The 25,678-nt window shown below is 36.5% G+C and overlaps 2 protein-coding genes across 5 annotated transcripts in view; one reads left to right on the top strand and one right to left on the bottom strand.

Moving 5' to 3' along the window:
• The window catches only part of rgs19 (regulator of G protein signaling 19), a 38,185-nt gene extending 25,833 nt beyond the window's left edge, over positions 1-12,352 (top strand). For 3 of the 4 annotated variants that reach the window (XM_056733456.1, XM_056733453.1, XM_056733455.1), the window contains 4 exons: positions 2,991-3,130; positions 4,155-4,238; positions 4,374-4,608; positions 5,908-12,352. In XM_056733456.1, the coding sequence (XP_056589434.1) occupies positions 2,991-3,130; positions 4,155-4,238; positions 4,374-4,608; positions 5,908-6,096 (648 nt within the window). In that variant the 3' untranslated portion in view covers positions 6,097-12,352. The remainder of the gene's footprint in view (positions 1-2,990; positions 3,131-4,154; positions 4,239-4,373; positions 4,609-5,907) is intronic. The other variant, XM_056733454.1, reaches the window with a different exon arrangement.
• A 3,038-nt stretch (positions 12,353-15,390) lies between these two features.
• tcea2 (transcription elongation factor A (SII), 2) lies at positions 15,391-22,750 on the bottom strand. Its single transcript, XM_056733194.1, has 10 exons — positions 22,554-22,750; positions 21,868-21,930; positions 20,724-20,829; positions 20,537-20,630; positions 19,332-19,465; positions 19,190-19,246; positions 17,550-17,704; positions 17,295-17,441; positions 17,029-17,100; positions 15,391-16,233 (listed from the first exon to the last, which is right to left on the bottom strand). Exons 1-10 carry the CDS (start codon positions 22,620-22,622, stop codon positions 16,225-16,227), a joined length of 906 nt encoding a protein of 301 aa, XP_056589172.1. The 5' UTR covers positions 22,623-22,750; the 3' UTR covers positions 15,391-16,224.
• Positions 22,751-25,678: the final 2,928 nt, after the last annotated feature.

Here is a 25,678-nt window from a genome sequence, read left to right as displayed (position 1 = left end):
AACATAAACTTAGATAAACTAAACTTAGCCCTGTACACTGTAGTAGGCTTTGTGAGACATGTTTTTATTGCACTTATGCTTTTTGTTGTCTTAATGTTGACTCAGTTACTCCCAACTTGTAAGTCGCTTTGGATAAAAGCGTCTGCTAGATGACTAAATGTAAATCTACACCGGCCGGCGGCTACGCAGAAACCGTGTTTACAGGTTTGAGACTTGCCAGGTTTCTTGTGTGCAGTGGCGTCACCATCGATAGTCCGTCAGGTAATTAAAGGCGGGTTGTCCGATTTCTAATAGCTGTTGTTGATGTTCAAAACACCAAAACACACTTTTTGCTTTCGTCAGCGCTCGGCTCAATTAATTTCCATCCTGTGCACTGTGCACCTTACTGCTGATTGGCTAAAAGATTGTTTTCGTACAACTCTCCTTTAATGCAACGGGAAATAGGTCAGAAGCTGTATTTATATATCTCTTCTCATGTCCGCATTATCTGCATATGGGCAGTATTGGGCAAAAAAACGACCTCTGCCGAGCTACCTCTTATGCCGTTTATGAGCTTTTCCCGATAAAAGAAAACCGTTTTACGCGTTTACATGACCTTACTTGTTATCAGCTTATTAAGCATAATCGGAGTAAGACTGTGCATGTAAACTCACTCCTTGTCAAAGTGGTGAATAGCTTTTACTCTGAAGTGCTCTTTGTAGCAGCACACTTTGATCTGAGCTTGTTGATTGTAGAAAGCTCTTGACATTACACATCAAACAGCTCATAAGTGAGTTTGTGAGATGCTGTTACATTTGGCGAATAATCTAATAAAGTTATTCCTTTTAGTAAATCACTTGGTTTTCTTAGTAGCTAGTTTTATCATTCATAACACTTATATGTTCCTAATATGATGCCTTTAGGAGACAACTTTTGCTGGAGCTTGTTTTGAATATGTGTATTTATTTAAAGTTATATATTTGGGCATTTATTTTGAGAGAGAACTTGAAAAACAAATGAATTGTTGTGTTGACTGTAAACCTGTATTAGGATTATATCATATAATATGTAAATAAAACAAACAAAACGTACAAAAACAAAAAATATTTCTACCAAATTTCTATTCAAATATTGTTTCTATTTGCATGTATTTGCAAAACAAAATATGAAAACTGTAGAAACAGATCAAAATTACAGAAAAGATGCTCTGTGTTTCTTCAGACCTCAATCACATGGCAAAGCAAACAAGTTCATGTTCCCATTTAAGCAATCCAACAGCAGTTTTTGTACATGTATTTAGGAAAATAATCTTTTATGTGATAACCTGGATTTTTATCACAGTTTTCAATTGTCTTGTCATGCTGTCATGACTTTATGTCACTCCTGAGGTTTGATTTTGTTGAACTTCAACAGACCCTGAACTGGAAGGGCCAAAACAAATACTGATTAAATTACATATTTAATTGATAGCATATTTATTATGATATATTAAGTATGATTCATTTATAAGCTTATTGTTCATTTCATTTAATAAAATAAGTATTGATCCACATTTTTCGTGCATAAAAAGGCAAGCCGACCTCATAACGCTTTACATTCCCAAATTCTTCCATATCGACTCACAGTTAACCACATTGTGCTGGCATCTTTGGGTGTTAAAGGGCAGTTCCTCTTCAGTCTCGTGCACACTTCCTGTTGCTTGAGTTTCCTCAGCAAACAGCTTTTTCTCCCTCATATCGTTCCTGTTTGGAGACAACCAGGGTTTTGTTGTTGTTTTTGTCCAGAGGCTGTGGACATTTGGGAGACTATAACTGTTGTGTATTTGTATATTTCACTACAATCTTGTCTACGATTATGAAAATCGCTGCACTGTAAACTTGTTTTTAAACAAAACACACACATGTTTGTGGCTCTATTGTGATAGAATTGGAGATGTTGGGTAAATGTAGCGAGACAGTGTCTCTGTTATTAACAGCTGGTCCAAATGTAATTGGAAAAGGATTATGGCTAAGGCCTTTTAGCAAATGAAAAATAACTTCAGAATTGAGAAGGGCACATGGGAGAGGAGAGTTAAATCAGGTCCACTGTATGAAATTTAGTGGCATCTAGCGGTGAGGTTGTGAATTGCAATCAATGGCTCACTCCACCCCTCCCTTTCGAAGCACTACGGTGGCTGACGCAGAACTAAGATGTTGTCACGTTTTCGTGTGATCTATGGAGGCCTTCGAGGACACAGCTACTTTGTCAAAGTTTCTAAAAGTGCATTCTAAAATGCTGTAACGTTTGAGGTTTGATGTTTTAACACCGCACTTTCCCTTGTTTTGGTCTATTTTTCTTTAGAGCCTGTTTTTTTTAATAATCCAAGTAATAATAAAGGTGTTCATAGTGCATTTAATCTTTTGTGCATTTATTTTGAATGTTGCACCATGCCAGCTATATGTTCACATAAATATATATTATCAGTTATTATACAGTTATTTTCGCACTCTTTAAATACAATAATACAAAAAATATTGTCTGTAATGTCACAGAATGTCGGATTGAAACATAACTGCTCTTTTTCAACTTACTACTTAAACTGAGAATTTTTTTTCAAGAAGTTTATTATAAACTGAAAACAATTAGGCTTACCAGACACATTCTATGTAAGAGCAGGATCTGAGCGGAATTTGGTTTACCGGTGAGCGTGAGTGTAATGTGAGCGGAGCGTTTGCTTGGTCTTGAGTGCACAGTCATTGAGCGAAATATTGAGTCACACCACTCCACATCGCGCTAATGCTCTGGTGCGTTTACGGTCAATACTGCAAAAAACTCACACTGAGCCTTTAAGCGTAAGATTGGAAGTTTGATTGAATGTGGAAAGCCTAATGTTTAGATTATGACCAAGTAAGGTTGTTTAGTTGAACGAATTACAACATCACGACAACATGCATTGCACGAAATTAGAAGATTTCTTGTGTTAATTGGTGTGTGCACACATAAGTTTGTGTATTTACTTTAATGTGTATCAGTACACAGGCCCTATCTCGGCAGACCGCGAGTCTCCGATGGCGCGGAGCGAGACGTCCCCCAGCCGCGCCCAGCATCCCTCCCCCACACAGAAACCCAACACCTGCTGCTTCTGCTGGTGCTGCTGCTGTAGCTGCTCATGGTACGACCCACACCCTCACCTGTCTCTGTCTACACATGGTACAATCCAAATTCCAGTCATGTCTGCTCCCCCACTTGGGAGAACCTGCAGTGGCCCCAAAAAGTGGACACTTAAAGAGATAGTTCACCCCAAAATGAAAATTCCTCATTATTTACGCATCATCATGTCATTTCAAACCTGTATGACTTTCTTTCTTCTACAGAACACAAAAGAAGATATTTTGAAGAATTTTAGTAACCGATAATATAATTTTTTTAACTGTGGACATGATCCACTAGGGTCAGGCAACCACAACTACAGTCACTATATCACCATACAGTCACTTGTATCACTATACAACTTTCAACAGTTATCACTTAAAACTTGAAGTTTTACTACACGTTTGGCTAAAAACGTGTGTGTTATGAATGGCACTTTTTTATATTTTGTATGTGACTACAAGTGAATCAGTATGTATACAGTCCATACTGTGTTAATGGATGTTTGCCATGTGTGTACTCTTCTGGATGAGTGAAATTCAAGTCTGCTGTGTGTCAAGAGAGTAAATGTGCTTAAGATTGCTCTCATTGTACCAGAGGCCCTAGACAAAACAGGAGCCATATTCACACTTTTCACACACACACACACACAGTCTTTATGCAGACCTGCTTCAAGTATGGATTTACAGTGAGGTTTTCAGTGCATTTACATTAATTTCTTTCCTCAGCAGAAACTCTTAAGCACCCTACAATTGATGATGCAGACAAGTAATACATTTTGTTTGTGTTTTCACTGAAACTCAAGCCTATGACCTTGCCATTGTGTAGCATTTACCAGTTAAGCTACAGGTTTCCTCATACACAAAAGGGGGATGCCGCTTTCACATTGTGTACCAGGAACAAATAATGATCCCAGATAGATCTCTCAGACAGAAGTCTGAAATCTGAGTAACTCTATCGTGGGCTCACATAAATGACGTGTTGTGTTTGTGTAAGTTGTGTAGTTTTGTTCTGTTATTTCTCAATGCCATTTCACCACCTTCTAGTCTCACTGTTAGGAGTGAAGATGACAGGCGGGGGCGGAGGAAAGCCCAAGAGACCAAGCTGGAGCCCTTTCCATGTGAAACTTGGTGAGATTCACACACACAATTACATGTACTGACATCATTGAAATCATTTTGGGTTGTCTCGATATCATCGATTTATTAAGTCAGCGTGGAGGATATTGTTCAGAAGTTGCTTAAAGTGAGTTTTTCTTCTTGCAGCACCAAACCAACCGTAGAAGAGATCAAACAGTGGTCGCAGTCTTTTGATAAGCTGATGAAGAACCCGGCGGGACGGAACAAGTTCCGCGAGTTTCTGCAGACAGAGTACAGCGAGGAGAACATGCTCTTCTGGCTGGCCTGTGAAGACCTGAAGAAAGAGATGAACAAGAGCTGCATCGAGGAGAAGGCGCGCTTGATCTACGAAGACTACATCTCTATTCTCTCACCCAAAGAGGTGCGTCCTTAGGCCCTTTTGAGATTATAAAAGAATTCCCTACTTTGATTAAATTTGTATGCCTGGGTTAAATTACAACTACATCATCCAGTTTAAAAACTGCAAAAATATATTGAAAATAATTTACCTGATTAGTCTGATTATTGCTTTAGAATCGCTAAAACGGATATATTGAATGTGTTACAAACCACTCAAGGTATTATAACATGTTATAAAAGTTTCTTTACATGTTATTTCATATGTGATGGTTAAAATCTCCCAGTATGGTGTAACCTCTGTTTAGGACTTGATGTACAAGTAGAGGAAAAGGGGGGAAATATATATATTTTTAGAAATACAAGACTATAATAAAAATATGCAAACTGTTCAATAATATCTAAATAATACACTCAATATATTTAATAACATCATTAATATTTTTTGGGCTATTGTCAAACACACAATGAAACTCAAATGTGTTTGTGGCGTCAAAATAAAAGTCTAGTAAGTTTGGACAAATCGTGACTCGCCCACATGAAAAAATCTGTAGTATAGACCACTTCGGATAACATTATTATTACGTTGGTTCAACGCAGGTCTGAAGAACTTCCAGTTTCACACAAACGTTTAAACAAAATCAAAACATAAAACAAATATATTTAAGACTTAACATTTTTTAAATGCAAACCAGTCTGGACCAGTGTTTACATCTTGTGAAGTGGTCTATAATATATATTTGCTTAATATTAAATATAGTAGTAAAAATGTAGTAATAAATGTGCCTGTAAAATTATTTATAACACGCTACTTAGATTTTAGTAGACCGTTAAAAAAGTTCAAGAAATTTAAAATTGTAATGGATTATATTACTGGTTTATATTATTTGGACATTTGGCCATATAAATAGATATGGAAAAATGTAAAACACAGAATTCAGAAAGATAACAGAATTTTGGAAAAATAATATGGATTTCATAGGTTTTAATTATACAGTGTCTACACCGGAGGCAGCACGTCACGATAAAAGACAATAGAGAGCATTAAAACCCATTATAATTTTTTATTTTGTCCACGCTAGATGCGACAGACACAACAAACCCATTAAGAACAAGCCGTTTGTTGAGTCTCTTTGCGTCCGGTGTAGACACGATGTTAAGAGTCAGCACGAGTCATAATATATGACAGTAGTCTCCCAGTGAGCAAGCCAGATGAGTCAATATTATATTGCCATAACATACTAATATGTAGAATAAAAAGGTATTTAGCTCAGTATCCTGACTGTCACGTATCCTGACTGACACCACTCTCTCTGTCTTGAAGGTGAGTCTGGACTCTCGAGTGAGGGAAGTGATCAACAGGAAGATGCAGGAACCGACCCCTCACATATTTGAAGACGCACAGCTGCAGATCTACACGCTCATGCACAGAGACTCCTACCCACGATTCCTCAACTCCTCCGTCTACAGATCACTGGTGCAGGGAGGGTCACGCTCTTCGTCCGAGTCATAGAAACCCTCTCACTCTCCACCTAACCCATTACTCTCCATTGCACAACCACTTGAGGATAAAGTACATTTTTGTGTCGTCATGGTTGGATTTTAATTTTTTCTTTAGTTTTTTTTGGTCAGTGTTGCCATTTTTGAGGGAACCCCTCGTTTTTTTCGCCATTTCTTCTTAACCTGCACAGACTCAAACTGGAACACAGGGTTGAAAATGCAGTTTTGTAAGCTCTCCGTTCCTGTTCCATCACTCCACCTATGTGGCAGCAGCAACATCAGCATCCACTACTGATTTTCGCAGCCATCTTCTGACTTTTTGTTTCTGTTATGTGTGCACATGTGTACAAGTTAAGTCTTTTTGTCATCTTCGGACATCTCTGGCTGATGAGAGCTGAAAGGGCCTCTGCAATAACATACACTGGAGTGGCCTGACCAGTCAGTTTCTCTCTCCTCAGCCTTCACTTCACTGACCCGTCTACTGTCTCCGTGTTCCGATTGGCATTCGAAGCGAGGAGCTGAGGTGTGATTGGCTGGTGGATCGTAATAAGTGCATAGTGCTGAATAAAGAGGTACAAATAAATATATATACAGGATATTAAGAATGCTAAATAATTTACAGGCTCAGATGTAATCTGCCAATTTTTTCACATGATCTGTGCTGATTTTGGGAGAAAATTCAGGTTCAGTTACTCGAAATATTTAAGAAAGGAATATCGGGGGTGGATGTGTACTCGAAAGACGCTTATTGTTTAGATATCTGCAAAGCTTTCTGCACAGTTTCTGTGTGGGCCTGTCAAGCTGATATAAACAAAAAAAGAAGGTCCACCAATTTTAGAAATGTAAAAAACATGAGAGATGAGAGAATGCCAGGGTCTTAATTAGACTGGTCACTCACATTTAAAAGAGTATTTTTTATGTTATTTATTTTGTTAAACTGTGATTTGTTTTTTTCTTGTACATATATTAAAGACGATCTGCAAAAGATGCAACATACTGAGCAAGCTCTTAGTCCTGAGTGCTCAATAGAGCTGTATCTGTCTCTCACTGTATGTTCGCATGTGTTTGTGTGAAGTTGTATGGTGTGAGTTTCTTCGGCACCTCCTGTAGGTAGTGTGAGGTACTGCCATAGAGCGTATTACACGGACCCCTTTCTCTCAGTCTCTGTTTCACTTGATCTTCTCAGTGTTCTTGGCTTTTCTTCATACTAAAAGACAAATGCGCCCTACATTTTTTCCTTTACATTGCTGGATTCATTGTGCAAATTTCATCAGTTCAGGTTATTCCAAAGAAATGCTCGTCTTTGTAATGTTTCATCTAAATGTAATACCTTGCTCCTCCTCTTTTATGTCCTTCCTGTTCGATGTGAGCTATTGGTTAATGTTAACCTATAGCCGAAAGCTATTTAATATGGTTTTAGGCTACTATTGAAAGTAATGCGCCATTTAACAATACATTAACAATGCATAATGTTAGTGTTACAAGGTGTACGGCATCAGCCATAGATTTTAAGGGACAGTTCACCCCCAAAAAGTTGTTCCAAATCTGTAAAAATGTATTTGTTCTGGTTAACACAGAAAAAGATATTTGGAAGAATGCTTTTACCAAATAGTTCTTGGCCACCATTGACTACCATAGTAGGAAAAATTGCTTTATACATTTCTTCGTTCTGTTGAAAACAAAATTTGATACTTCACCGTTCTGGGGCACTTTTGACTACTATTTAATGTTTTCATACTATTGTAGTCAGTGGTGGCCCAGAACTATTGGATGTTACAAGCATTGGAACATGCAGATTTTGAACAACTCAAGGGGGCAGTAAATGACGACAGAATCTTTATTTTTGGGTGAACTGACTTAATAAAGTAAGTCTCGGAAACACAGGAGAATCTGAGTTTAAGTCAAGGGGCATCACAGCACCGTAACAGGTTTATGCATCTATGGTAGTGATCTGTAACTACAGAATTAAATGAAAATGCGCAAAACATTCTAATACACAATCATTTCAACAATATTTATCCCTTTAACAAGACCAAATCAGTTGTTTACACTTAAAGCAAAAATCATACACAACAAAACACAATGGCCACTATTACAAAGAATAGAAGAGGTGCTGTAAAACAAAGATTAAACAGGATAAAAAGAAGTATGTTGAATTATTTAAAATGATATAAGTGTAATGCTCAGATAAAATAATTTCAGTCTTACAGTAACTTTAACATAATACATCATGTATAGAATATACTGAGGGATATCAGATGATTGGAATGATGTTAATATTGTGAGATCTGCTTGACTATTTGTTTTGTTAAGCATTTCATAATGTGAATCTAAAATCAATCTGTTCTGTGCCAGTGGATCCACAATTATCAATCAATGATCAAATAATTGTATTAGAGTTAAGCCACGTTCATACCAAGAAAAGTAACTACATACACCAATGGCTGATCATAAAGCTTGTGCTCTGCAGTTTGGTCCATTTAAATAGATTTTTTTTAGTTTATTAGCCTTAAAAATCGCTCTGAAATTGATCACCACTGTAGCATTCATCTGTATCTTTAAAATGATATCTCATTTAATCATTTGTTTAAAGTTATAACCATCATCTTGGGTTTGAAAGGGCCTGCTGTCTTTTCTCAGCACTGTTCAGAACATTGATTTGTGAGTAGTATGTGTGTTGAATCGCATGTCCACATCCACTGGAGGTTTTTATTTTCCCTTAGCGTTGATCCTTAGTGGTGGTTTGACCAGTCCAAACTGATCTGAGACCAGTACTTGAGACAATTCTCAAACAACGTCAGAACTGTCATTTCACATTGAAATAGATCAAATCATCCACGCCTGGTACGTCCTGGTACTTTCAGGATGCGCTTCTTTGTAAATATATTCTTACAGTAAGATATACAAACTATATTCAATCAAGCAAGTTTTAAAGACAGAATTTACCAACCATGAGAATTTATACGATTTAGGTATTTGGCAATGTTGTCAAACACAGTGTAGAGGAACTTCATGTACTGCATTACCAAAAAAAAACTGATGCCATTATTTTTTCTTTTGGTTTCAGTAGTTGCGCATGAAAATGTACATTTTTGAATTATTTGTGTAATATACATGTGTATTTGAATATATATATACATGAACATATATTTAGTAGCCTATTGCTCTTATTGTCCAACATGATGTGACCAGTCTAACTTAAGCCAGATGGATTTCTGAGTGTGTGTGTATGTTTGTGTGATTAAATGTGAATTTTCATACAAGACAATTGCATAGAGAAATCCGTTTCACTGGGGCCTTTGGCAGCACACGTCTGATTTGCAGTTTGTTGTTTGTGCTGGTGAACCTCTCAGTGTTTCACGTGGCATGTGCACTTTGCGTTCACACTGAAAGCAAACTAAAGCAAATGTTTTCTTCTATCCCAGCTTAAGTGTTATGAGTTCTATTTGGTGACCCAAAATAACATTATCACCACCGTCTGCACTCCAATTGGTTGTCACTGCTCATTTGCATAAATGTAACTTTGCATTCCTCTCTGAATTATCGTAAATACAAGTTTACTAGTTAAAAGTTGCACATGAACACTCCCACTGGTGAACACGACATCAGAGGCCGTTTGTGTGCAATTTTCACCTCTCTAATTCCGAGAGACACATATTTTGGATATTTCCCATCACAAAGAAGTAACGTCTGGATTTAGAAACAAGTATTTAAAGTCCCAATGAAATCAAAAATTACAATTCCTTTTTTTTCATGAAATATTGCAGCATTTATTGTAAATAGATCATCAAAGTTGCTCATCCTCTTTTTAAATTCGTGTGCCTTCATAATCTTCAGTTAAAATCTAAAAATGCACTTCCGCCCTCTAGTGACAAAGTGCAATGGCTGTTTTATACATCCAATCAAATCATAGTGTAAAAACACAAGCCACGCCCACTATTCTTCCCATTCGAAATTCTATTTTACTTGGAAATGCGCCAAAAAATGAAATAAAAACCATCACAACTTCCGGTTCACGAGGAGTTTAATAACATTAAATATTACTACATTAGCCTACTACAAAATGTCATATTACAAGTATTTATTAACATTAAAACAGCGCCGTTACAGAAATTATTTCCGGGTTGAGGTGGGAAATATCCTGAATCCTAGGTGTCTCGAATGCAGCAGTAGTCACATGGTTAAGGAGTCATGTTGCCTCAAATTTCCAACTTGAATTGAATATGAAAGGCTTCTGATTCCTTTGCAGATCGCTTTTCAGAGCGGATGCATCACATCAAATCCGAACGCTTCAGTTATAAGCAACAAAACTGTATACACTGATAGCACGCAAAATATTCGTTTTAACATGTTGCATCATTATCGTGCAATAAACACAGTGTTCCCCTTACAGCATATTCATCCCTTCTTTCAAGTGAACAGGGCTAGACAGGACAGTTGGGACTTTTACAAACATTTATTGGATTGGAGAGACTCTGACCTAGAGCTGCTCATGTTTACATTGATTTCTTTAAGGTGCCAAATGAATCTACAGTAGCCTTCTAACAGTCTCAAAATATCTAAAGAATAGTTGTGCAAGCGTGTGAATGCAAGATGAGTCTGTGTCGATGACTGATGCGTGTTTCCATCATCTGTATTACGTGTTTATTCTGCATCACCACACAACCAAATTGTCAGAATTTCCTATTTTTAAGAAATTACTTTTTTGTTTTAACAACTGTGCATATCACATGCCAGCCTCAAGTTCACACACTGTAAACTCACATTTATTTACATTCTCTCCGGTTGCTCTGTGAGATTCTCTCGTAGTATCATATTACAGCACAGAGCCGTTATACAGCAGATCAGACTCATGGACTTCTACGGACACTTATTTATTGACATTAGCATTATATTTTGTATTAAAATAAACCGAGTTATGTTTTAAAAAGCATGTTTGTAGTTTTCTGGTCCGTTTGTTTGTTTGTAGCCATAACTGTGTAACCTCTCCTCGACTCTTGGGTGCCAATGGCAGTGCGGCCTTTTCAGGTTGTGGTTGGGATGGACTTGCGGTCCCTCATTAACCCAGGCCAGATCATTACCATTATTCAAATAAATATTTTAAAAAGAAGATATGATTATATTAATAAAGACAATTGTGTTGTTATTCGTTCGCAGCTTTCCAAGAGATTTGCTGTGACCTCCAAAAGGACTTTGATACTATGCCAGCACTTCACATACAAATGTGCTTTGAACAGTGGTATAAACAACACAAGACATCAACCCAGGGTCACAAGTTTTACTGACACAGGATTCTTTAAGGATAATTTTCCCCCAAAAATGTAATTCTGTCAACAACAGTTGTACCCATTGACTTGAATTGGTTGTGAGCCCGTACAGTGAATGGGTTGGGCACCGCCATTGTTTGGTTACCAATATTCTTCAAATTGTCTTCTTTTGTGTTCTGCAGGAGAAAGAAAGTCATACCGGTTTGAAATGATGCCAAGTATGAATAGCCTAAAATGGTAATATGATCAACTGTCTCTTTAAATAGCATTTACTCTAACTTTGACTCCCTTCTCCATCTGGTTTTGGTTTTTGCAAGTTGTCAAATGCAAGTTGCTTTTAGTATACGTCCGGTTGCTTAATACTATTTCGTTTTAAACACAAAACTGTGATTCTTCTTTGGCTCCTTAAAGGGATAGTTCACAATTCAAAACCTGAATATGAGTATTTCTTTTGCATAATACAAAAGAAGATATTTTGAAGAATGCCAGTATCCATACAACATTGGACCCCATTGACTTCCATTGGATGGACGCAAAAATAAAGATTTTCTTTTCTCTTTAATTTCACTTTTGGGCAGTGTCATGAAAATGTAAACCTTAAAGTTTTTACCAGCGATTTTTACTATGTTACAGCACAGGTATTAATATTTGGTGGTTCAAATACCCTCTCTTCAAATTTGTTTCAAATTCTTATTTTTAGTGCATGATTTTTCACAGTCAAGAAAGAGAGATCTTCAGGATTGTCACAACCATAACACTTAATATAAAGTAACTATTTTATGTTCTATAAAGAGGCATCCCTTCTCTTCGGGTTCAGGATTGTGCATTTTATTTTACAGAAATCCTACAAAGTTTATTGTCTCCCAAAAAACGCGTCCCTTTTTTTGTCACAACTATAATTTCTCTTTTTTTTTTCATCGAATTACATTTTTTATGTTTTGACTAACAACAAGGGTTCAGTAAAATATAAATATATGGTTCAATAAAATCGTTACAAATTCATTCTCTGAGCATTTTTCTGTCACGTCCATAACGCTGGAATTGCCCATTTGTCATGAATGGCACATTGGTCAAGAGCTTACTTTGTCTTATTAAGTATTGAGTTGATAAGCTTCCAACAGCCGGTCTAACCCTTACTTTATACCCAAGCTGATGTGACTTTCGAGGGCTTTAACGCCGGATGAGTTTAAAACTCACAGGGATTTCTCAGGCTTTATCATTCTCATTGGCAGCACTCATGGAAATATTATCATATTGCCAAAACAAACATGGGTACCCTGTACCCGCTGCCCTGCCTGTGTAGGTGACCGCTGACTGAAATGACTGCATGTAACTGCATGTATCAGCATCCGATGACTGCCATTTAAACATCTGTGTGTTGCATTAACTTCGAATGTATGACAAAAAAAAAAATGGCTAAAAATGCGAGACGGAAATACCAATACAGAAAGACATTTCATTCCTCCCCCCTTCAAGTTCCACAAACATTCCTTTTGTCAAACATGAGGCTCAGTTAACATTGACATTCCAAGTTGGTGGAAGATGTTCGCAGCGATAAGAGAGGAACAGAGATTATTAATTTACGGAAACAGGAATGTCACAATAAAAGAGATCAGTTACATCATAAATGAGGAAAAATGACCTTTACTAGACCAATAAACATAATACGTGACAGTTGCTAGAAAGCGACTCCTAGGTCTTGATCTATAAAATTTTGCGTAGACTTCATGCTTCTTAAAAGTCCTAACGGTTAGCAAGAAATAAAATAACCAAGCATTATAAAATTATAAATACAAAATAATTAACATAGCTCACACTATACACAACTTGTCATCTGCTGTCATTTTGTCATAGCGCTGTACACAAGACCTACTACATGGTCAATATGGTCTGTTGCAAGCAACAGCAAAATAAGTTAAATTGAAAAATGTTCATCATTTATATCTTTTAGTTTCAAACCTGTATGTCTGTCATTCTTCTGCAGAACACAAAAGCAGGTATTTTGAAGAATGTTGGTAATCAAACAACATTGACCCCCAGAGAGTACCTCAGAGATGACGTAGGCTAACCCGGAAGTTGGCGCTGCACTGGTTCCCTAGACCGGAAGCCTATACATTTTTCCCATAGACTTTTAGATTTAAAAATATAAGATCTGTGATTAACAAATGTTCATGATGTTTACAGGTTTTGTTTTATCAAGATCATCTTTACAGATTAAAACAAGATCTGCTATTTTTGAAGCCTTAATACAATCCGCACAAGTAAAAAGCTAACATGAGGCTATAAACGGACACTATGTGACTATGTCACTCGATATTAACATCACCACCACCAAGCCTTTTTTTATTAACAATGTGTTCCCTGGTATGTAATCCCCAACATTTTTTATAGAGATTTGTCCCCATGTTGCACAATTTGTGAGATTTATATGTCCAATGACGTCTTAACGGACCTGCCAAAGGATGTACAGTCACGTTAAGCAGCTGGTTAGCTACCGCCGTTTCCAAGACACAATAATGGTTTACAAAATCACAAGCGGGTTTTAACTGGTGTGTTTTATGTCATAGATTCAAACGTGAACATATTTAGCAGTTTTGTTAACCACTGACGTTATTTCAGGCAATTTACCAAAACCCCATTCAAAAAACCCAAAGACTTTAGAGAATATAACAAGCTATGTGAGTCATAAACAGATTTTGACGGACATGAGGTGAATAAATAATGACAGAATTCTTATTTTTGGGTGAACTATCCCTATATCTATAAAATCAACAATACCTAAAAAAAAATATTTAATCAGAATCTTATTCTGTCTTTAGATACAGAAGGATGCTTTTAAGATCCAAATGGGACATAACAGCAGCAGCTAGGCAGAACGTGTTAGATAGCTATCATAAAATTTGATCTTGTATCAGTCTACTTTCTTTTAAAAGTATGTTCTAGATCTCCTTGAATATCTGTTACGGTCTTTTCCTGAATGTCTTGATTCTGTATAGCACTAAAAGTGGATAACCTATGATTACGAGCCAAGAACCACTCTTATAGCACTATTTTTTTAGTGTATTGGAAAGTGTTAAACAAAAATAGTCATATCTGCTTTTGGATTAAACGAGATGGGTTCAGTACCGCTCTTTCAACAAGAAATCGGGCTTTGAATCTATAGATGGACGGGAGGAAACATGGTGGGTATCTTTGAAAAAAAAAACATCTCCCTTGTGTCACCACAGAATCAGTTAAAGGTACAAAATGGCCCCAGTCATGGGTATTAGAGGATAGTATTCGTATTTTGCTTGTGATTTTCCAGGGAACAAACCACTAAGTCAAGACCTTCAGGTAAAGACTATAAAAGATACTATTAAGAGTATAGGGTTGTAATTGTTAACATTAGTTAATTCATTAGTTAACATGAACTAACAATGAACAATAAGTTTCAAGTTCATTTGAGCATTTACTAATAAGTTTATAAAATGAAAAGTTGTAACTGTTAACATTAGTTAGTGCGCAAGGAACTAACACGAACAATAACGCTGGCATTCAATTGAACATTAACAAGGATTAATACATGCTGAAAAATGATACAGCTCATTGTTAGATCATGTTTGCTGATGTATTTACTAATGTTAACTAATACAACCTCATGGTAAAGTGTCACTGCTCCAAGCAACGCTTGTGCAATAAGCCAAACATCATGTCTTATGCAAATCACAATGGCTCAATTCTATTTGTAGATTTTGAAAGGAAAGCATCCAAAATATGTGAACTGTTATATGAAAGCCCTCAAATTGAAAGAGACAGAATATAAAGAGACAGGAGATCAAACGCTACATTTAAATAAATAAAAATCTCCCTATTTACATCACCTCATCATGATGCAAAGTGCATTTAATACACGATGACAAATGATGTCATTGGAACACAGTTGTTCACCCACTCCGACTATCGGTTTATTGGTCTGTCAAGTGAAAAAAATCAAATGTACTGGTCAAATGTACTCATTTGAACTATTTAAAGTAATAATTATATCAATTACTCCTGGTATTCTAAAATCCTTTTCTTGCATGAAACACAAATATAAAATTCTTTAAAATGTCCAATTTTGTGATCCAAAAAGTAAACATTGCAGAAAAAGTCCATTTTTTTGTTGGTTGAACAATTTATTTCACTTTAGAAATGTTGCTGGGGTCTTGTTATCCTGTTGGATAACATAAACGTGTCAATTCTGTTAAACTAACATAATGGTTTGGACTGAAAAAGAAAAAAAGAACTCAAAGGACAAACTGCTTTAGCCAAATTTACTGTGACGAAACAGTGGGCTTATTCATATAATACATATGAACCATCATTCATGTACCATTCAAATCAGCTCCACGTCTAGCTGTTTAAAGGAAGTCAATCGTTTTCTTCAAATACTAACTTTTAATCCTTTAGGACTTTCTAAACTCTGGAAACACAACCAATCTAGATTTGGTTAAATAAATCATTTGTAAAATGCACAAACTGCATATACATATATGAAAAGCACATGTTCAAAAAAACTTGTATATTTACAATAACTTGGCACTCATAGAGCAGAAAGGCACAAGCGCGATATTAAAGGCAGAAAGCAGGATTCGTCGAGCCAGCTTCACTTTCTAAATCTATGTCATCGGCAGTCCGTGAATGATAATGATGTTACACCAGTTCAAAAGAAAAAGAAATACAGAAAAACTATTTTTTTGAAGTAGCAACACTCACATTATATATATATATATTACAACGCTATGATAATGAAATGTATAAAAAAAGACATTATTTTTTTCTCAAAAGAAAAGTATTTCTTACACGATTGACTATAAGGTCATTCTTCATAAGAAGAATCCTGGTCTCTTTCGTCTTTAACAAAACTGAAGAAAAACAAGGGAAGAAAAAACATATACATGTTAAATATATGTAAACATAAATTAATTCATATTAATATAAATGATTCATAGGTTATTTTAAGCTAAAATCTATTTCCTTCAAGCAAAATTGCTTTCTATATATGGTCATCTGGGGCTAGTTGTCACAAAATATGTGAATATTAAGTGAAACATTTCTGAAGATCCTGACTACAAAAAGTTGTATTATTTGATATTTTACTGTAACTAAAGCCAGGACTAGATATTTATGTGGCTTTTAAAAAATGCTTTAAAATAAATACATTAGTGGTGTGCATCTTGAGACACAACAATGGCACTCAAATATTTTATGATATTTCTGGGCAAGTTATATACATTAAAGCCATGTCACACATTCACTTTAGTCTGGGACTAGCTTTAAGCCTTTTCTGTGAAACCTGGGCTTAGTTACTGAGATTAACCTTGTGACAACTAACATCAGTCTCCACTTGAGTACTTTGTTTCACAATTACATACATTTTTACTTGTTTTAAGCACACATTTTTAATGTAATAAATCATAAATGCACTGTTTTCTAATTGTCATTACTTACAGCATTTGGTTTTTCCTACAAGTGAACTTAAACAAAAATATATTACTGGTGTGATATGCAACTATACTTAGTAAATACTGCCATCGTGTGGCTGCATTGCAATATAGCAACGCATTGTCAACGGATTGTTACTCTGAATACACAATTCAACCAATGGCTTTTGCACTGCCTGTGTGTGTGTGTGTGTGTAAATATACAAAGATTCTTACTTTCCACCGGTTTCCACACTCGTTGCACAGCACGAAGGTAGTCATAGGTTCATCAGCACTGCGTATCTGGACCTGCATAGACATCCTGCATTACAATCCTGTTCGTTTCATGCGTCAATGCAATATAAACTCTCTTTCACTCAAGACAATACAAGGTCATCGCATGAGCAAGTCGAGGAATGTAGCTGTAGTGGGAATGTATTTGTGTTTCGGGTGAACTGCAGTGTAAATGTGTTATACAACAGTCGTAATTGCTGACAAGATACCTGAGTGTAAGCGCAGTTCTTTCCCTTGCACTTGCCACAGACAAACATATCAGTCTCTGTGCCGCCCACTTTGGAGAGCTGGTGCTCTCGAATGGACTCCTTCGTCAGAGCTTTTCTGATCTCTCTTAGCTCTGCACTCGCCATCTCCTGTCACGAACGCCAAAAAACAAACATCTCACATTCGGCCCTACTGTACTGTAAAAAAAACCATCTCGGAGCAAATCGATTCATAAAGTACTAACTCTGATTACATACTTCTGCTGTCATGTTGGCGATGCGGTCCGGTGCGATGTTGCCACATAGAACGTTCTTGCGTAAGTCTGGGTTTTTCTGGTCCTTGAGGTTGGAGATGCGACTCCTCAGCCTGCTCTTATACTTCATATCGGTGGATTTGAACTCCTGGTAGATATGTGAATCATGCAGTCTCCAGTCAAGGAAATATAATGTCGACTGTGAATTCTATAAAACATGGACTATGTTAAGAGATAAGGCAAATTTCTTGCAACTCAAACAGGATTAAACAAACAAATTTAAGGAGCTTTCAATGATTTCATAGTTCCAAACCCAGGAGAACTGGAACTACCAGCGAGTGTATCCTGAATGGGTGAACGCATGGCATAGAACATCATTTTAAATTGTAGGTTCCTGTGATTATTCAGGAATAAAAACAAAAATGGCAAAAATTTGGAAAATTCTATGGTGAAGTGAACATGAACAGCATCTCCAGAGCTGCTGTGAGACTTTATGAGAATTTTGCCGTTTCATTTAAGAAAAGCTACTGTTCAACACACAGTTAAGAGGAATTTTTGGGCGACCCGTCAAAATAAAAAAACTTGAACAGATATGACACACCAACGTGAAAAAAACTGTAGTATACTATATTATTTACTTGAGTAAATTACACTAAATTTACCTGTAATTACTTAAAAAAAAAAAAAAGGAAATTTTCTTGTAAGGTACCGGCTTATATTACAGACAGTTGCACATTTTGACTTATTTTTTTATTCTTACAGTTTTCTGTAAGGTGCAAAACCACCGTAGTATATCATCTTCTATGCTGTAGTATTTTTTCCATGTAGGCAAATATTTTACTGCTGTATACTTAAAAAAACAAAAGCGGAATTCAAACAATGAAAGCAGAAAAAAATAATTTGGGAAAAAATAAACGGAGTTTATGGCTCTTAAAATGATACAAGACATAAACATTCAAAATCTAACACAGATAGTAAGTTTGTAAGATCTCTGCTTAAGATCTGGAATTCTGAAGAACATCTGCAATATAAAAACATCTGATAAACATCTCAGAAAGGGCAGTTTTACATACATTCTAAATCATAAACATATTATAGCCATCTTCTAGATGTCTACAGTATGTGACATCTGACAGCAGACATCTCAGAGATGTGTTGCAGATGAACAAACTATAAAATAAAATACATCTAAGCAGACATCAAATAGACGTCTCCAAGGAAGCATGTGTGCTATCAAGGAATGTAAACGGCATTTACCCGTTGCATGTTTTATTTTTCCCAGCCTCTGGGATATGTCTCACTACATGTTGTTGTATAGGCGACTTTGTCTGTTAGCCGTCCTTCTTTCTCTTTGTGTTGTCTACGTTCTACAATAATCAGGTCCACAACAGATAACAAACACAGCTCCAATCACATTCTTCGCCAGTTGTCTTTGTTTTTGAAATAACGCACTGCAAGGTGGCTTAAGTCACCTCAAAGGTCCTAATGCCAATGCCTATGCAACCACGAAAATTTTGGTCTATAGAGATCGTCCACGTTCCTATAACTACACGGTGCAAAAGCATCTAAAGAGTCAAAAGAACCATGAAGGGGTTTAGTCAGGGCAGGGCTAAGATACTATGTTTTTCATAACAAGAAGGATATAATCTTCAATCTGTGCTGCTAGGTGTTCACAGTCTACTCCAATTGTTTGGTAATCACCTGCATAAGAAAACACAAGTTTAAAACGGAGATGTCGAATATTTTCTGTTCCTTTGTTGAGTTTAAATGGACAACGTTATCTTACCATCTGTCTGGAGGGCTGACACCAGCAGGCCTTTGCATTTGGTCCGGACGCTGTCAGTTGTAACAGGAACAGGTGGAAAAGTGGTGAACTTGGGGGTTATCGGGGTGGTGGGAGTTTTCGGCGTCTCAGGTTTACTAAGCAAAATGAAAGTGTAACAATATAACACTTTTCTATAGACGGTTTCAAGGCAACAACAGAAACAAACATTTCAGCGCGTTCGTGGACTTCCCTAATCTTCCATTCACAAATAAATAATAGAGTGCTTGTAGATGATTTCCGACAACAAGCAAAAAAAACGAGATGAACCATTACTTGGCTAAACTTGCCTAATCAATATTTTGAATTTAGATAGCGATACCAAGATCAACCACTAGATGTCAATGTCCCATACGGTTTCTTTAAATGAGTCAAAACTACAGGGCCCATTCAACAAATTGTTTATTTAAAGGGGTCATATGGCACGAAAACATGTTTGTCTGTGTAGTTGGTGTGTTATAAGTTGCCCATGCATGTATTAGACACGTAAAATTGAAAAAAAATGTATGTGTCGAAACTAAAGATGCATTCTATCTAACAACGAATGCTCACATAGACCTGCCAGAAATGCCTCGTGTCACCACACTTCCAAATATCTACGTCACTTTGTGGTATGATTTGACTACGACCGCCCAAATGAACACGCAAGAATGGTGGGAGTACCTGTCAGTTAAATTGCTTTGGAACCTGATGTTCCAAATATGGTAAGAGGCGTCACATTTCCATCACATGCGTGCAGTATTCGACCAATCAATACGCGCATCTGTGTTTTTCCATAAAGGCGGGGCAAAGAGGTGATACAAAAATGCACGGTGTGTGGAAAATGCATCGTTTTTGAATCTTAAATCGTCTATACACCTTGCATTACATCTAAACAAACCATAATTTTCGTTTGAGCCGTGTCATATGACCCCTTTAATAAAATAAACAAACAACAAAACAAAATTCAACAAATCTTTTACTTAATACAATTATTATAGAATAAAATAATAATGTAAATTAATATTAACATAAATAAATAAAATATAAATAGTTTGACACTAGCCAGATTGATAAACACAGACTGGAAGTTAATTGCAGTCCAGGAACGCGCATCAGACAAAACAGTCTATAATGGCCATCACGAATCCTTTGATTTTGCAATATGTTAATAGTTAGATCTCACACACCTAGTGTCACTGGATCCAGGAGAGTCTTTAGAAGAGGACGACTGGAGAGGAGATCCTACTTTTTTCTTCTCCTCCGATTTACCCTCAGAACCATCTGTATCAGAGACAGAAAACTCAAGAGTCCAGCAATATCTCCATCACATCAGATTCAACGGCACAACGATAGATTAGAGAATAAACAGCGTACCCAGCAGTTTCTTCCAGATCTTGATGAGGGATTTAGCCAAAGTCTGTACCTCATCATCAGAGCTCTGTTTCCGCACCGCGTTCACTGACATCCCAATCCGTGTGGACTGAAGGGTACAGAGGGAAGCAAATTCGAATAAAGTCAAATACATTTACATTTGCAATAGTCAATTTTAATCTTGTGACACTCATGTTGGGGGTAAGGGCATCTTCAATTCATCTAGTCTTGCACATCTTAGACTTCAGGGGAAATAAATGTGTGAATAAAAGGAAGGACTTTTACTTAAAGGGAAAGTTCACCTAAAAATAAAAATGCTGTGATCATTTACTCCGTATAAATTCTTTGTTCTGAGGAACACAGAGAAAGATATTTTGAAAAATTCCCTTACCTAAACAGTTCTTAGCCACAATTGACTACCATAGTAGGAAAAAATACAATTATAGTGCCCAGAACTGTTTGAAATAAGAAATACATAAAACATTTTTCATAATGTTTGGTTACAAGCATTCTTCCAAATATCTTTCTCGATGTTCATCAGAACAAAGAAATGTATACAGATTTGGACCGACTTGTGGATAAGTAAATGAAGATAGAATTTGAATTTTTGGGTGTACAGTTCCTTTAATAAATTTGCAAACCCAAGACAGCAACCACAAGTGACTTGACCTTACCACTTTTGTAGGGTTTTGAACCTGCTCCCTTTGGTTTACCATCTTTGCATATACTTTATCCTTAAAATGTGTCTGGTGCGCATGTTTGCAGGATAAAATAACTTTTTATATATATCTGCATGGAACTTTGTGCAAGTATATTTCATTGCCTAGTCATCAGGGCATCTTTAACCACTACAGAACCCGCAACACTGAACTGCTGAACAGGATCACTAGTTGTTCATCTGTTATGCCATTTTGATGCAAATATGTATCTTTTGATTTGTATGCATGACCCTGTAAATAATTCAAAGAGTCTAGTTATGTCTAAAAAATTAAAATCTTTCTACTTACGTCAAGCGCTAGAATATTTTTTTCATTTAGAAATATAAGAAAAGTATGGGCCCCTAAAATGTGCCTAATGGGGGGCCTTAAAGTCAAAAAGCGTGACATCTAATGCTCCAAACTGAGCCGTTTCTCATCCATGTGCGCACCTGTAGGGTCTCCAAAGACATCGTCATGTTCTTCAGCTCTTGAAGCAGGTCAATGGCGCCATCCTGAAAACAAAACACAAAAATCAGATCAATACATTAGCTTCAACAAGCATCATGCTTTTAACATTTCGTTTTTTAAGTATGGCACATTTGACGTTAAAAACTGCACATCTGTTGCGTTTTGGGGATGTAACAGGTAACGTTACAGATTAGTGTATGAAGTGTTGGGTGGATCGCTCTTTTGTTTGCGCTGGAGAAATTTGGAGAACAACCAGTTGCCAACTCATCAAAGCACACAAGCACGAGGGTAAAAGCCACATGTGTGACAGTGTATGAAGACTGATCAGTTAAAAACAGCTGATAATCAGACTAATAACGCGCGTGGGACCCTATTGATCTGCCTCGCGCTTGTGCATTTTGATTAATATTAAAGTATTGCAGTACGTTTAAACCCTCAGCAGGTTGTCACTAAAGCATCTGCTTTAAAAGAGAAAAGGCATCTTTTTAAAAATAGCATTAAGCATCAAACGCTGAATGGACACTAATGCGTTGCTTTTTAAATCAGATTGACACGCACGAGATTTGTGAAACGGACACATTCATGCATTTCGGGAAATTTCCTCCACAACTGTTCTCTTTTAACGTTACCTGCTTTTCAGATGCTACAGGAAATCTGTCACACTTACAGTGTTTTTCTTGTGCACCATTTTGTCCAGCTTTTTAGCGATGCGCTCCACTTCTTGGTCCTTCACCATGTTTAAAGGTTTACGGTTGTTAGATGCCGCTTACGCTCGTGCCTCCATTTATGTGTGAAAATGCGCCTATCTGTGTCTCTTTTAGTGGCTGTATGAGAGGAATCCACTGCATTTCTCTGGGCTCTCCACTGTTGTGAAGCAGGGCTTATGGGAAGTGTAGTTCATACTGGCCGACGCAGAAAAAAACGAGCACACAGATCTTCCCTTTGAATATTATATTGATATTTTTTAAGGGTTCATCGCAAGCATTCACAAGGGTTCATCTTCGTGTTATATGCAGGTTCTGTCGTCTGGATTCAGGATTCATTGTGATTTTTATATGAGGTTCAGTCTATGAAACTTATACTTTTGTGATGGGAGCAGGATTTTGTGTGACATGGCTTCAGTTTAATAGGCGTATAACGGGACAATTCAGTAGAGGGCGTCATTGTAACACATCTGAAACAGTTACACGGAAATTGATACATTTACAGTAAGTTCTCATCATGCATAAGCTAACAACACATAATATAGTTAAACAGCATGCATTTAATTTGCTTAATGTTAGTTAACACAACTAAAATTGATTTTCGTGTTAGTTCACTGTGACTTCCATGTTAACAACGTTTTAGTGTGTATTTGTTAATGTTGATAGATCAAATGTTAACTTTTAATAAATGGTGCATGGTTATGTTATGTTAGTGTATGTTAATTAATATAGTTAACCAATGGAACAATGTTAGGGCTGCACATTATATTGAAATATCGGAAATGTTTGTTTCACAGTATGCATATTGCAATGGTTTGCAATAACTCAATATGAATAATTCCAAAAGTTATGTTTAATCAAACATCAAGTTGATGCAGATAGCAGTGCATCCATGATGTGTGAATGATCAATAATTACAAAGAATGTGAAACATGTATGCTGTCTAATTTTCAGTTTTTAAATATGTTTTGATATAGCTTAAGTTGACTTTAATTCAATTCGATTTAAAGAGATTTATTGTCTATCCCAAGTAGGGTAGAAAATTGTCGTAAAAAAAAGGCTCGAACACAAATGATACAAATAATCATCACTTTACGTGATTACATAAACCACTTCACAATATTAATACATAAAAAATTATTTAAAATACAGATTGCAGTTGGGATGAAGGTATTCACTACCTTATCACTAAAGGCACTTTATACCGTCTGCCTGAGGGAAGTGACTGAAAGGAACTGCTTTACAGACTTAAAGCATTATCATATCGCATTATTTAGCAACTTATGTCACATTTTTCTCAAATGTAGTACAGCCTATAACCAACATGTCAAAACAATAAAACAGAAGAAAAAGTTGCTATAATTGGCAATGAATGAGCTTAATACTGTATGAACTATGTTGGAGTCGCATGACCAGATTTATCTTAAACCCTATTCTAGATATGCTGTAATCCCAGATAAAACATGTACAGTAGACTCAACTCAACTTTATTTATATAGCGCTTTTTACAATTTTCATTGTTACAAAGCAGCTGTACATGAGACACATTTAATACAAGTATGAATTCTAAAGGTCAAAAAGGTCAGAGTCATACATGCATCTTTTTCCTTATTTTCGAATGTGTCACATTTACTGTAAACAGAAACACAATGTAAAACACAATTTAGGAGTGTCGTTTTATCATAAAATCATTAAAAAAAAATCTGCAAATATCTAGCTGTACAGTCCTTTTGATGCATCGTATTAAAAAACACCACACCATGCGCGAATGACACTAAGGCAACATGCTTTTTTTATCCAGTCAGAGACCTGACCACAACTGACCCATAATGACCCACTGAATCCAAATTCACAAATTCACTCTGTACACATACAGAAGGTAAAGCCTCTATATGTGAGTAAGGATGACAGCATGGCATGTTTCACAGCTGAGGAAACCCCACCTCAGCTACAGTATGTTGGGGAGGGGAGGGGGGAGTCCCCGAAATGGCCAGCTCAGGTCTCACTCAGTGGAGCAGGAAACCCGGTCTTCATCACCCTGCTGAGGTCATCTCTGATTATAACTGGACCGGGTTAAGCCAGCCCGACAGGCTCGCTGGAACATGCCCTGTTCCTGTCATACATTTACTATTCAGAGAGACACAGGCGGTGCCATTCTTACTTCAGGCTTTTGTGTGTTTCAGAAATGTGCTGATTGACATGAAAACGAAGTGCTTGTGATGTGATTTATTTCACAGGGTTTATCAGTGTGACACTGCTGCCCTGCATTAATCTCTCATTACCAGATATTGTGTTGAACTCCTCGTAAATGACAAATTACTGTAATGTGACCCAGCTAAAGTCCGTTTTCTTTTTTTTTTTACATTAAATCATCCAACATAATGTAAAGAACATTCTGTGAAAATATAACAATGATTTCTTTAATATTGATAGGATGATGCCATTTCCAAAATTTAAATTGCGGTGAAATAAATGGTTGTGATCAAACTTCCTAATTACAATTTGGGACTTTAGCTTGGATTTCACAGACAGGTTCACATACAGCCACACTGTTTTTTATTTCTTTTCTGAGTTTTTCTTAAGCAAAAACATGTATTACATATTTTCAACTCTTAATTTTTTTCAAGGGAAACAATAATTTTTAGTAATGAGAGAGGAGAGATGACAGTTAAAGGATCAACATACACCATCCTGACACACTGGAAAAAATCTTACTCTCTATTTTTGTATTGTAGAGATAAGATTCTTAGATCAAGATATAATTACGTGAGAAGAAATTAGACATTAATTCTTGTTGTCTGGGGAAATGCGATAGTAAATTATGCTGAATACAATAAAACACATTTGAGAAAATGAATTAAAGGTGGGACGGTTGATTTGGAAAGGTGCTTACTTATAAATTATAGTCCCACCCTTTATGCGATTTGCCATCCAAAGCCACGCCTCCTCACAGGACAAGAATGTATTTCGTAAATCCATGCAACGAATACAAACTTAATCCATTAAATTCTTGAAGCATGTACATACCTGTCTAAAAGAAAGAGAGCAACCATGTTATCGTCAGACCCTTTGCCTGCCAGAGCTGTCT

This window comes from Triplophysa dalaica, chromosome 20 (assembly GCF_015846415.1).
Source record: "Triplophysa dalaica isolate WHDGS20190420 chromosome 20, ASM1584641v1, whole genome shotgun sequence".
NCBI lineage: Eukaryota > Metazoa > Chordata > Actinopteri > Cypriniformes > Nemacheilidae > Triplophysa > Triplophysa dalaica.
This window is presented reverse-complemented; position numbering and strand designations above follow the sequence as displayed.

Coding starts and splice junctions, on each gene's coding strand:
- tcea2 (XM_056733194.1), bottom strand. CDS start 22,622: ATGGTGAAGGACCAAGAAGTGGAGCGCATCGCTAAAAAGCTGGACAAA. Junction 20,631..20,723: donor GATCTGGAAGAAACTGCTGG/GTACGCTGTTTA, acceptor TCTCTGATACAG/ATGGTTCTGAGGGTAAATCG. Junction 19,247..19,331: donor GTCAGCCCTCCAGACAGATG/GTAAGATAACGT, acceptor TTTCTTATGCAG/GTGATTACCAAACAATTGGA.